We start from the raw sequence: 12,828 nt of genomic DNA, 5'->3' as shown, positions 1-12,828 counted from the left end.
GGGATCCTGTTGGCGGAAGATGGAATGATGGAGCCTCGTGGCCACTAAGCTTGGGGACTGGGGGCCTCAGGAGAGGCCCTGCCAGCTCCTCCCCTGTCAGTGGGACCCACGGCCCCCTCCCCAGGGAAGGCTGGGTGGAAACCCCGCTGGGGGTGGGGAGGGTGCAGGAGTGGGGCTTGAAGGAGACAGGCGGCAGATGCACGGACAGACTCTCAGCGCCCCCCAAGATCCTGCTGCAGCAACCCCAATACCACCTACACCCCTGCATTGTTCTCCTGCCTCTAACCTTTTAACATGAAAAAATACAAAAGTCACAACGAACAAAGCCCTTCCCACATTCTCGTCCCAGGCTGGGCCCTGCCCTTCTCTGGCTCCCGGCTCCCGAATCCCAGGGTCTGGCTAGTGGCTATTTCCGGCTATTTTATTCCAGAAATGGTGTGAAATGGCTAATTCATGTGTGTTGAACTGAAAACACTGAAGATTTTGAAACCAGAGCAATTTACCAAGAGCCACTTCAGTCAACAAACCCATATATTCATTATCTAGAAAAAAAAACTATTAACATTTTCTAAGAGGATTTTTCCATTGTACTGTGAATAGGTTTGTCTTCTGCTTTTTCCATTTAATGACTCTCTCCTTATCATTAAAACATGGTTTTCAATGTTGCATCATAGCTTTAAGCAAAACATCACCCAACTACCGATTATTGTTGAAGATTTAGACAATGGCAAATTTCATATGAAACGATACCATAAAGGACATCTTTGTGCATGAACCCTTTGTATTTTACATCCCCTTCTGAGGCTATGCTTGCTAAAATAAAATTATTGAGCCAAAGGGTATCAACATTTAAACATCTCTCTCCTTTCACTCTTATTTCGTTGAGATTCTCTCATTCATAACAGCATGAAGGACACATAAGTGTCCTAAATATTGTTAGAGAATTAGAAACTGGAAGTGTGTGTCGCTTAGTCATGTCCGACTCTTTGTGAACCCATGGACCGTAGCCTGCCAGGCTCCTCTGTCCAAGGGATTTCCCAGGCCAGAATACTGGAATGGGTTGCCATTTCCTTCTCCAGAAGGTCTTCCCGACCCAGGGACTGAACCTGGGTCTCCTGCATTGCAGGCACGTTCTTTACCACTGAGCCACCAAGGAAACAGAATTACTTGAGGTCACTACTTCACTCCCACGCGTTTACTCCAAGTGTTTTCAGCACTGAGGTGCTAACACGACAAAGGAAAGTATCTCGGCCCTGAGATGGCGAGCAGAGGGGCCTCGGGCTGGGAGGCAGGGGACGCGAATCTGAGTCCTGAGCCCCTCATCTGTTCCCGTGTGACCTGGGGGAGGTCTGTCAACTTCTCAGGTTTCCTCATCTGTAAAATGGGCTTATCAGGGACACTGCCTTGCACAGTGGTGAGGGTTAAAATGAGGTGAAGAAATGGAAATGCCCATCCTGGGGAGGTGGGCAGGGGTGCCCAGCAGTTTTAATTAGACGAGCGAGTTCACAGTTTGATGATGAGGACAGACAGGAAAACATCGCTTCATTCCGCAGGGAATGAATTCCGGGAGGGGATTAAGCAGCCTCACAAAGGAGGTGACATCGAAGCCTCCCGCCGAGGAGGAACATCGTCCCCAGACAGAGAAGCAGAGGTTGGGGGTGGTGCCCCCTGGGACCGGGGTGCTCAGGGGCTGAACACGTGGTGGAGGGAGGGGTTTGCACCCCTTGTGCTACTCCTGGACTTGTAACAAAGATCTTAGCTCGAGGTCACAGAGGAAGAGCGTGGCCAGACAAGGGGAAGAGGCCAGCTGGGAGGCTGTTGCGATGTCTGGTGAGGGGCCTGGGGGTCCACATTCGGGCAGAGGCCGCGCCGGGCACAGGGCTGGAGCACGGGAGGCGCTGAGGATAACTCGCTTTTCTGGTGTGGACAGCTTGTGGGGGGCAGTTCCGTAACCGCTGAGCTAGGAGACCCCTAACTCAGGACGAGGAAGTGAGCTGCTATCGGGGCGGGGCTGGAGGGGCAGGGGAAGCCATATGTCTGCCTGTAGTTGACTGGGGGTGCCCGTGGGACACCCATGTTGGGGGGCAGGGCTGGAGGGGGCAAGGGAAGCCATGTGTCTGTCTGTAGTTGATTGGGGGTGCCCGTGGGACACCTGTGTTGGGGGGCAGAGCTGGAGGGGCAGGGGTAGCCAAGTGTCTATGATTGACTGGAGGTGCCCGTGGGACACCCACATTTTGATAGGTTGGGTCATAGCAGCTGGAGCTCCTTTTGTGAGCCCGATGCCACGTGGGCTCAGACAGCACTCAGGAGGGCTTCATGGAGCCCAGCCTCCCCCGACAGGGCGGGAGAGCCCGAGGCCTGCCCCCCCGCCCCAAGGGGCTTCACAGTGACGTGGATCTGGTGGTCATGGATGTACCCTGGAGGAGTCAGGGAAGAAGTCAAGGTCAGCCGGAAAGAGGCCGCAGAGGGACCTGGCAGGGGGACAGGCAGGGTGGATGCGGGAAGCTGCGCCCTGATCCTGGAGAGCACGGTCAGCTCCCAGGAGTGTGACTGGGCATGGGGGGCGGGGGTTGCTGTGTCCCTGCGGGATGTCAGGGAGGTGGACGTGCTCAGCCCGGTAGGGGGATGCCGGCGGGCCCCAGGCTGCGCCCCAAGTCCCCCTAGGGCTCCCCAGCTCTGCTTGTGTCTCCCCTGGGAGATGCACTCCAGAAGGCAGGCGAGTTAGGCGTCCCCCACCTCCCTACCCCCTGGAAAATAGGGGACCGGGGTCCGAGGATGGAATGGCAGAAAGCAGTGCCCCTCAGGAGGCTGGGGTTTGCTTTCCGTGATTCTAGCAGTAACTTCGCCCTGGGGCTGGAGAGGGTGGAGTGAGAGGCATTTGATCTCCCCCTGGGGCTCCCGGGTCAGTGCAGACGGGTGCAGACGGGTCAGTGGCGGGGGTGAGGAGAACAGGCTGGGATGCGACAGGCTGAGGACACCCACTCTGCTGGGACGCAGACATGCATGACCGGTGGGCGCCGAACACCCCCTGGAGGTAGAGGGAGCCCCCTTCTGTGTTTCCAGAGGAAGAGGAAAGTGATCTGCTCATTCTGCACCCCCGACGGCGTCTGCTGCGGGCAGGCATGGAGCCTGTGGCTGTCCGTCCAGTGGGGCACCAGCCGCAGGCAGTGGGCAGGGGGCCAGCACAGCGCTGGGCGCCCCGGCTGAGCCAGACGCATCCAGTCAAAGGCTTCTCTTCAGTCAGCTGCTGGGTGTGGATCTTCTTTTTACGAATGTGGACCATCTGGGTCGAGTGGGCATCCTCACCTACTAGGTGATCCCAGAGTGTGGCTCAGAGGGCACACTGCGGGGGGCGGCTGGGAGTCCGGCCAACACCCCGGACACCTGGTGCCTCTGTCTTCAGAGGGCTCTGCCCAGGATGCCTGAGGCTTCAAGTGTCCCCGTCGGAATCCTCAGAGGTGGGCCTGGTGTCCAGGCCAGGGCCAGGGGGGCCTACAGAAGGTGGGTGTGACCGGAGCTTCGGTCTTCTGGCTGAGGACCCCAGCTGTGGGCACTCGGGACCCTGGACCGTCCTAAACCTGTAGCGGTCGTGGGGAAAGGAGAAAGCGGTCAAGTTCACAGTCAGTTTCCAGGGGGGCCATGGCCTCATGCAGGCCACTGTGCAGGTGTGGACGCTTGTGTGACCCTGCAGGCTCGCGCTGTCGGTTATTTTTCATGCTCTCAGAGCAGGACCCACGGGCTGTGGTTCCCTGAGCCCTTAGTGCACCAAGGCGGGACTGCCGTCATCTGGGAAGCAGCTGTGGACGCGCCTGCCCGGTCATGCCACCACCTAGGCGCGGGCCGGCCCCACGGAGAAGCAGAGGGCAGGCGGGGTTGCTGAAAGGCCCGGCGGAGCACGTGTGTTCACTGTGTGTGCGTACGTGTGCAGAGCCCTTGGAGAGCGGGCGTGGATGCTCCCGTGTGACTCCCTCCTGCCCCGCGTCCAGCCTCTGGGCAACCGCCTCCTTCTCTGTCTCTCCATCACTGTCCCTGAAAACGAGGCGCTGCCCGCCACATTCCCTCGGGGTCCAGCTCTGATAATGTGATAATGAGTGATTCTACTTAATGAGACACCCTCTCAGGTCGTATCAGTGCATTTTAATAGGGCCTTTCTGGAAATATCTTAACCCTAAATTTCCCAGGTAGTTGACGGAACACTAGCTGTTTGCATAAAAAAATGAAGAAGAAGAAGAAAGGAAAGAGAAAGAAGTAAAAGCATGCTGGTCAGGTCAGTTAAGAGGTGCAGGTGATTATGTCCCCTTGGAAACTGACAAGACCTGTCACACGGTGAAAGAGCTGAAATGTTAGGGTAAACAGCCGGGTTCCATCCAGGCGTTTGTATGCCCTCCATCCCTCCCATTCTCTGGACAGCTGTCAGCAGCCTGAGCTTCTCCTGGGAAACACCACTTTCACCCTGAAAAGTCACCCTCTGTGCAGCTTGGCCCATAGCAGGCCGTCGGAGCACCTACTATAGGCCTTGTAAGGTTAGAAAGTTTTTTGTTGTGTGAAAATATTAGTAACTTAGAAGTTACTATTTTAACCATTTTAGGGGCATGGCTCAGTGGTATCAAGTAAATTCACATAGTTACGCAGCCAAACCCACCATCCATCTCCAGATCATTTCATCTTCCCAAATTGAAACTCTAAACCCATTAAACACCAACTTCTTTCCCCCCCCCCCCCGCCCCTTTTAAACTTTTTATTTGTATTGGAGTATAGCTGAGTAACAGTGTTGTAATAGTTTCAGGTGGACCGCAAAGGGTCTCAGCCATACATATACACGTGTCCTTTCCCCCCCAAGCCCCCCACCCCCATCCAGGCTACCACAATAGCACTGAGCAGAGCGCCCTGAGTGGCACAGCAGGTCCTTGTTGGCGATCCATTTTAAATATAGCAGTGTAATAGCTGGCTTTCCATTCCTGCTTGTCCTCTGCCCCTGGAAACTGTTCTCTGCTTATCTCTGTGAGTAGGCCTCAGTACTCCAGGTGTCTTGGGTAAGGGGACTCCTAAGTATTTGTCTTTTGTGGCTGGCTTAAAGGCTTCCCAGGTGGCTCTGTGGTAAAGAATCTGCCTGCAATGCAGGAGATGCAGGTTCGATCCCTGGCTTGGGAAGATCCCCTGGAGAAGGAAACGCAACCCACTCCAGTATTCTTGCCTGAGAAATCCCATGGACAGAAGAGCTTGGCAGCCCACAGTCCACAGGGTTGCAAAAGAATTGGACACGACTTAGTGATGAAAACAAACATTATTACACTGAGCATAACGCCGCTGATATAGTCCATATTGAAGCATGCATCAGAGTCTCCCTACTTTTAAGGTCGAGTAATGTCCCGTTGTGTGTGTAAGCCACATGTCCACTCATTCAACCATCAGGGGACGTCCGTGTTGTCTCCCCCTTTCAGCTCTTGTGAGCGATGCTTCTCTGTGTATCTGGGGCTCTTTGACCCCTGCCTGTGTCTCTCGTGGGGGCGGGGTTGGTGGTGCCATGTTGCTTCCTCCTTTTTTTAGTAAGCGACTAGAGTGTTTTGGAGAAGGAAATGGCAACCCACTCCAGTACTCTTGCCTGGAAAATCCCATAGATGGAGGAGCCTGGTAGGATATAGTCCATGGGGTCCCGAAGAGTCAGACATGACTGAGCGACTTCCCTTTCACTTTTCACTTTCATGCGTTGGAGAAGGAAATGGCAACCCACTCCAGTGTTCTTGCCTGGAGAATCCCAGGGACAGGGGAGCCTGGTGGGCTGCTATCTATGGGGTTGCACAGAGTCGGACACAACTGAAGCGACTTAGCGGCAGCAGCAGCAGAAGAGTGTTTTTATCAGTTACCATTGAAGCGGGTTTTTATTTACGGAAACCATAGAACCCTGCCCGTGGGGTATCTTCCCCTAAAAGTTGACAACCAGGTCCCCCCAAGGGGAGGCCTGAGGGACCTGGCTGCTTACAGAGGGAAGAGTCTGCAGGTGGAGGAGCCAGGGTCCCTCTTCTCTCCACCCTTGTCTTCTCATCCAGTTATGATCACCAGACCGACATCTCTAAGAAGAGGGCAGAGGCTGCCCTTCCGTTGAAATGTGTTCACTTAGGCGGGGTTTGGGGGCTTGCCTTGGTGGAAACCTGTTTCTACCGTGGCGCCGCGGCGGGTAGGTGTATAAAGTGGGGGCGGCCTTGTAGCCTGGGCTGAGAAAAACGTCTTTTTAAAGATCGCGTGACTGCTGGGGAGGCCGCGTCCTAGGGGTGCCGTCCGCCTTCTCACTGTGTTTCCTTGCTCTCTCTCCTAGCTTATGTTCCTGAGGAAGAACTGAAGGCAGCAGTGATAGATGAGGGGAACGTGGAGGAAGATGGGCTGCCCGGGGATGTTCCGGAGGCCGACTTTGCCTGCAGCGAGGAGGCGGAGATCAAGGAGGCCCAGAGCTACCAGAACTCCCCCATCAGCAGCGCGACCAACCAGGACGCGGGCTACGGCTCACCCTTCAGCGAACACAGCGACCAGCCCGCCCACTTCAAAAGCTCCTCCTCCAAGGAGGAGAAGGAGGAGCGCCAGGGCGCGGAGGGCGTCTCCTACCCCCAGGACAGCTTGGCCCAGATCAAGGCCGTGTATGCAAACCTCTTCTCCGAGTCCTGCTGGTCCAGCTTGGCCCTGGACTTGAAGAAGTCGGCCTCGACCACGAGCACCAGCGATGCGGCCCCGAAGGAGGGCTCCACCCCCGCCCCGACGCCCCCGACCAGCACCGCGGGGGCCACGGGCACCACGGCGAGCACCCCCAGCTCGGGCTCGGGCGCCAGCGGCGGCTCGGGCTACGACTGGCACCAGGCCGCCCTGGCCAAGACGCTGCAGCAGACGTCGTCGTACGGCCTGCTGCCCGAGCCCAGCCTCTTCAGCACCGTGCAGCTCTACCGCCAGAACAACAAGCTCTACGGCTCGGTGTTCACGGGCGCCAGCAAGTTCCGCTGCAAGGACTGCAGTGCCGCCTACGACACGCTGGTGGAGCTGACGGTGCACATGAACGAGACGGGGCACTACCGCGACGACAACAGGGACAAGGACTCGGAGAAGACCAAGCGGTGGTCCAAGCCCCGGAAGCGCTCGCTGATGGAGATGGAGGGCAAGGAGGACGCCCAGAAGGTGCTCAAGTGCATGTACTGCGGACACTCCTTCGAGTCCCTGCAGGACCTCAGCGTGCACATGATCAAGACGAAGCATTACCAGAAAGTGCCTCTCAAGGAGCCCGTGCCGGCCCTCACCAAGCTGGTCCCCTCCACCAAAAAGCGGGCGCTGCACGAGCTGGCGGCCCCCTGCTCCCCCGAGCCGGCGGGCGCGGCGGCGGAGGCGGCGCTGAGCGAGGCGGCCAAGGAGCAGAAGACGGCCAACCCCTACGTGACGCCCAACAACCGCTACGGCTACCAGAACGGGGCCAGCTACACCTGGCAGTTCGAGGCCCGCAAGGCCCAGATCCTCAAGTGCATGGAGTGCGGCAGCTCCCACGACACTCTGCAGCAGCTCACCGCGCACATGATGGTCACCGGGCACTTCCTGAAGGTGACCACCTCCGCCTCCAAGAAGGGGAAGCAGCTGGTGCTGGACCCCGTGGTGGAGGAGAAGATCCAGTCCATCCCCCTGCCGCCGACCACGCACACCCGGCTTCCCGCCGCTGCCGCCGCCGCCCACATCAAGAAGCAGCCCGACTCTCCAGCGGGCTCCGCCGCACCCCCCACCGCCGCCGGGGAGGAGAAGAGGGAGCCCGAGAAGGACAAGGCGGCCCTGGCGGCCGGGGAGGCGGACAAGAAGATCAAGGAGGAGGGCGAGGACGCGGGCGAGAAGTTCGAGCCCACCGCCCTCTACCAGTACCTCCGCGAGGAGGACTTGGATGACAGCGCCAAGGGCGGTGTGGACATCCTCAAGTCCCTGGAGAACACGGTCTCCACGGCCATCAGCAAAGCCCAGAACGGCGCGCCCTCGTGGGGCGGCTACCCGAGCATCCACGCCGCCTACCAGCTGCCAGGCACCGTGAAGCCGCCGCCAGCGGTGCAGAGCGTGCAGATGCAGCCGTCCTTCGCAGGCGGCGTGAAGCCGCTGTCCGCCGAGCACGGCGCGCTCCTCCACTCCCCGGGGAGCCTCACGCCGCCGCCCCACAAGAGCAACGTGTCGGCCATGGAGGAGCTGGTGGAGAAGGTCACGGGCAAGGTCAGCGTGAAGAAGGAGGAGAGGCCGGCCGAGAAGGAGAAGGGCTCGCCGGCCAAAGCTGCGTCCCCGGCGGCCAAGGAGAATAAGGACTTCCCCAGGGCCGAGGAGCTGGGGGGCAGCGGCAAGCCCCAGCCCAAGAAGGGCCCCGAGGCCGATGGGGGGAAGGCTAAGAAGGAGGGTGCGGGGGATGCCCACACCCCAAATGGCACCGAGCCCCTCAAGGCCAAAGTGACCAACGGCTGTAACAACCTGGCCATCATCACGGACCACTCGCCCGAGCCCTCCTTCATCAACCCGCTGAGCGCCCTGCAGTCCATCATGAACACCCACCTGGGCAAGGTGTCCAGGCCCGTGAGCCCCTCGCTGGACCCGCTGGCCATGCTCTACAAGATCAGCACCAGCATGCTGGACAAGCCGGCCTACCCCGCCCCGCCCGCCAAGCCGCCCGGCGCTGCGGACCGCTACTTCTATGAGAACAGCGACCAGCCCATCGACCTGACCAAGTCCAAGAGCAAGCCCCTGGTGCCCGGCGCCGCTGACGGTGTGTCCTCGCCGCTCAGGGAGAGCGCGCTCATGGACATCTCCGACATGGTGAAGAACCTCACGGGCCGGCTGACGCCCAAGTCCTCCACGCCCTCCACCGTGTCCGAGAAGTCGGATGCCGATGGCAGCAGCTTCGAGGAGGCGCTGGACGAGCTGTCACCTGTCCACAAGCGGAAGGGGCGGCAGTCCAACTGGAACCCGCAGCACCTGCTCATCCTGCAGGCCCAGTTCGCCTCGAGCCTGCGTGAGACGGCGGAGGGGAAGTACATCATGTCGGACCTGGGCCCCCAGGAGCGGGTCCACATCTCCAAGTTCACTGGGCTGTCCATGACCACCATCAGCCACTGGCTGGCCAACGTCAAGTACCAGCTGCGGAGGACAGGGGGGACCAAGTTCCTGAAGAACCTGGACACAGGGCATCCTGTTTTCTTTTGCAACGATTGTGCCTCTCAGTTCAGAACTGCTTCCACGTACATCAATCACCTAGAGACACACTTAGGCTTCAGCTTGAAGGATCTCTCCAAGCTGCCCCTAAACCAGATTCAAGAACAGCAGAATGTTTCCAAAGTCCTGGCGAGCAAAGCCTTGGGCCCTTCGGGGGCCGCCGAGGACGAGCTGGGCTCCACATTCCAGTGCAAGCTGTGCAACCGGACTTTCGCGAGCAAGCACGCAGTCAAACTGCACCTCAGCAAGACCCACGGCAAGTCCCCCGAGGACCACCTGATCTACGTGACCGAGCTGGAGAAACAGTAGCCCCGGGCCCGCGCCCGCGGCGCATTGCACTAACGTCGTACTGCACTAGGCCCGGCCTGAGCCTCCGAAATCAGCCCGCCCTCGGTTGCCGACCGCCTGTCTGGACCTTGGTTTTTCTTACACATATTTTGTAGTTATATTTATATGCTCTTCGTCCGATCGTGCATGTTCCTTTTCTTTTTCCGTGAGTCAGAGTCTGACCTTTATTTTCAACATCTGTTCTCGATGTTCAGCTCTCTTTTGTAGGAGATAGTGGGGCACACTCCTCGGAGACACTTACTTAGCAGGAAAGAAAGACACAAATAACAATGATAGACGTCGTCCTAAAATTACAAGTTGCCATGACAATAAAGGTCAGAGAACCTCCTAGTGTCAAATTTAACCCTTTGAGGACTGTAATCGCATTTCTGTGCCTTTCACTCAAAAAAGAAAAAAAAAAAAAGGCTTAAAGGCATTTCATTCAGATCAAAAGCTGTGTCAGACACAAAACTTATTTAATAATTAAGAAACGAGCTTTTATATGCAGAACTGGTTTGTGAAGGAAGCATGCATGCAGCTGTTGGAGAGCAGAAAGTTGTCTAGGACGTGGGGGTTAGGAAGCCACAACGTCATATGTTTAAAACAGAAAACATAACAAAAACTAACAACAAAAACAGCAGACACCCCAGTTGCCACTATGCCCAAACCCTCTGGATGCTGAAAAATGCCAATTTTGGCAAAAAAAAAAAAGTATGCAAGTTATTATTTAAAAATGTGTAAAAATGCTATTTCTTTTTTTCCTGTAAAATACTGCAGTTTATAGTTATTTACAAATGTAAGCTTTGGTACAAGCCGACCTTTCTATAAGCGTGCTGCATTGGTAAATGAAAAAAAAAAATGGGGCAAATGTTGGCATCCTTTCCTTGTAAATTGCCAGCATCAGCTTAAAAACTCCTATATGTTACATATCGTACCATTTTAATCTATTCAACTTTCTTTGTACCTTCTGGCTGTATGCTTTCTCTTTTAACTTTTTATATTGTCATTTTATATTAAATTTCTGTGTATATAATGTAAAACCACAATTTTTGAATACAATTTAGTTCCTGCAGCTTGATTTAAATAGAGAAATTTTACTGGCACCTGCGTCTTTCCAGATGCATGTATATCAGACGAAAATAAATAAATGAAGACAAAGCAAGCGATGCACTATTAATTATACATTTTGATGTTCTATCATTAATATTGTACAGTACATTTTGGTTCACACAATTAAATCCACTGTTTTCTCAAATGTAAAATAAACCCACATGCAGTTCTTGATTTACATAGATTGTCATGTCGTCATTATTCTGCCTCTGAGACGTTATTCCAGCAATGAGAGGTATTGCTTATGCAGTCAACCAACAGAAATTCTATTCAGAACCATCGTTTCATGATGTGTGTGCTGACACGCTTATTCAGATGATAAGTACTCCTTTTTTTAAAATGATAATTAAAATTTTTAACTCCACTGGGTGCCACTGGATTCCAGAGTATAGTCGTTGAGCGACGGCTGGTTTGTACATCGAGGGACCCGAGGTGCTTCTTGGGAGAATTCTCCCGCCCTGTTTTGAAATGTTTACAGTCATCTTTGGTGTGTATCTGGGGACCTAATGGCAGGTCTTGTTCTAACAGCAGACCCTGGGGGCCTTGAAATTGGTTCTGCATTGTTCAAAAGAGGAAAGGCTGGTTTCCGCACTTTTAAAAACATACAATTTTGAGACTTTCCTGGCGGTCCAGTGGCTAAGACTTTGCCTTTCAATGCAGGGGGTGCTGGTTCGATCCCTGGTTGGGGAACTGAGATCTCACATGCCTCTAGTGGCCAAAAATCCAAAACATAAAAAGCAAAATTATAACAAATTCAACATACTTTAAAAATGATTCATGTAAAAAAAAACTCTCAAAAAAGATACAATTTTAATAAAATGCACTGCTCTCCCACATCCAGGGCTTGAGACCCTCCTTTCTTGGTCAGGTTGCTCCAGAGCATGGCGACGAGGGGAGGGGTCTTTTGGGGGAGACCACCGGGACTCCGGTCTGTTACCTCCACCTCCTCTGTGGGTGAGGATCCTGTGCTGGACTCAATGGACACTCACCCAAGGTCACGGGGCCCACCATTGACGGAACTTGGGCCTGAGCCCACAAGGCTCTGCCCCAGGGGCCGTGCTCTTAATCACCCCCGTCTCATGCTCTGTGAGCTGCCCCCCGGGGAGGACGGGCCCCCAGGGAGGGTCTGTGGTCTCTAGCAGCCGCACGGAGCGGATGAGTCTTCTTCCAGTTACTGCCACTGCAGCCCCAGATCCAGGTGCAAAACAGGCCAGCTCTATCTTCTGTTGGGTCTAAAATAAATGCAGTGATGTTGGTTAAGTGTGTAGTATCCTCTACTAGTAATACAGAAACTTGGTTCCTGTGAATACAGGTGGAAACATCCAGAGGACCAGTTGGCTGCCTTTTGTGTGAGGATTTACTTACACAGGTTTCTGCTTCCTTCATCAGTGTTTGAAGAGATGCAGGCCTGGCCTTCTTCCTCTGGTCTTGTGTGGCCCTGAACGGACCCCACAGGTGGCACTGCGTGCTCTCAGGGGAGCCCCCATTTCTCCCAGGGGAGCAGGCTGCCTCTTCTGGAGCCCGAGGGCAAATGGCCCTGAGGGTCTGGCATGAGCTGGCCACAGGCCCCTGTAGGAGGCTGGTGGGCCTGGTGGGGACAGGTGTCCTGCTAACTTTGTGTACACTCAAACATCACCCTATTTTGCATTTATATTTGCAGCTTGAGCCTCAGGTTTAGTAAGTAACCAAATATTTTTCCCTTTCAACGTGGATTTTTAAAAAGTTTGAGGTATGCCTCTGAATGTGGATTGGGTCTGGATGTTTGTTGTTATTTAGTCAATATTTGAAAGATATAAAGCTTATAAAATAATGATGACCCTAGTTGATGTAAGAGAAACAAACTTTGAGGCATGTTTGCAAAAAGAAGGGATTAAAAACTTTCAAGATTTATATTCCTCCATTTCTATGCTGGATAATCTTCAAAAAGCTTTGAAACATTTGAAAGCCTGTCTAAATGACTTCTGAAGTTTCAGAAACCTGTGCCTACAAATAAAGGTTTCTGCTTTTTTCCAAGGTAGAATTTCTGTTACTTACTTTTTCCTGAAGGTGGTGGAAACCATTAAAAGCCAGTCATTGAATTGTAAAATTAAAAAATACCAAAGAGTAAGATTTGGAGAGCATTTATAATTTTCCCATACCTTTTATAGTAAAAGTAATACATAGTCTTTGCAGAAAACTTGTAACACA

General features: G+C 54.3%; 1 protein-coding gene across 1 annotated transcript in view; it reads left to right on the top strand.

Annotated features, from left to right (window-relative positions):
• The window catches only part of TSHZ1 (teashirt zinc finger homeobox 1), a 78,744-nt gene extending 67,925 nt beyond the window's left edge, over positions 1–10,819 (top strand). Inside the window, exon 2 of the mRNA XM_043443756.1 lies at positions 6,314–10,819. Coding sequence (XP_043299691.1) covers positions 6,314–9,513 — 3,200 coding nt within the window. The 3' untranslated portion in view covers positions 9,514–10,819. The remainder of the gene's footprint in view (positions 1–6,313) is intronic.
• Positions 10,820–12,828: the final 2,009 nt, after the last annotated feature.

The sequence above is a fragment of the Cervus canadensis genome, chromosome 23, assembly GCF_019320065.1.
Source record: "Cervus canadensis isolate Bull #8, Minnesota chromosome 23, ASM1932006v1, whole genome shotgun sequence".
NCBI lineage: Eukaryota > Metazoa > Chordata > Mammalia > Artiodactyla > Cervidae > Cervus > Cervus canadensis.
The sequence above is the reverse complement of the archived record's forward strand: the minus strand, read 5'-3'. Positions and strand labels throughout refer to the sequence as shown.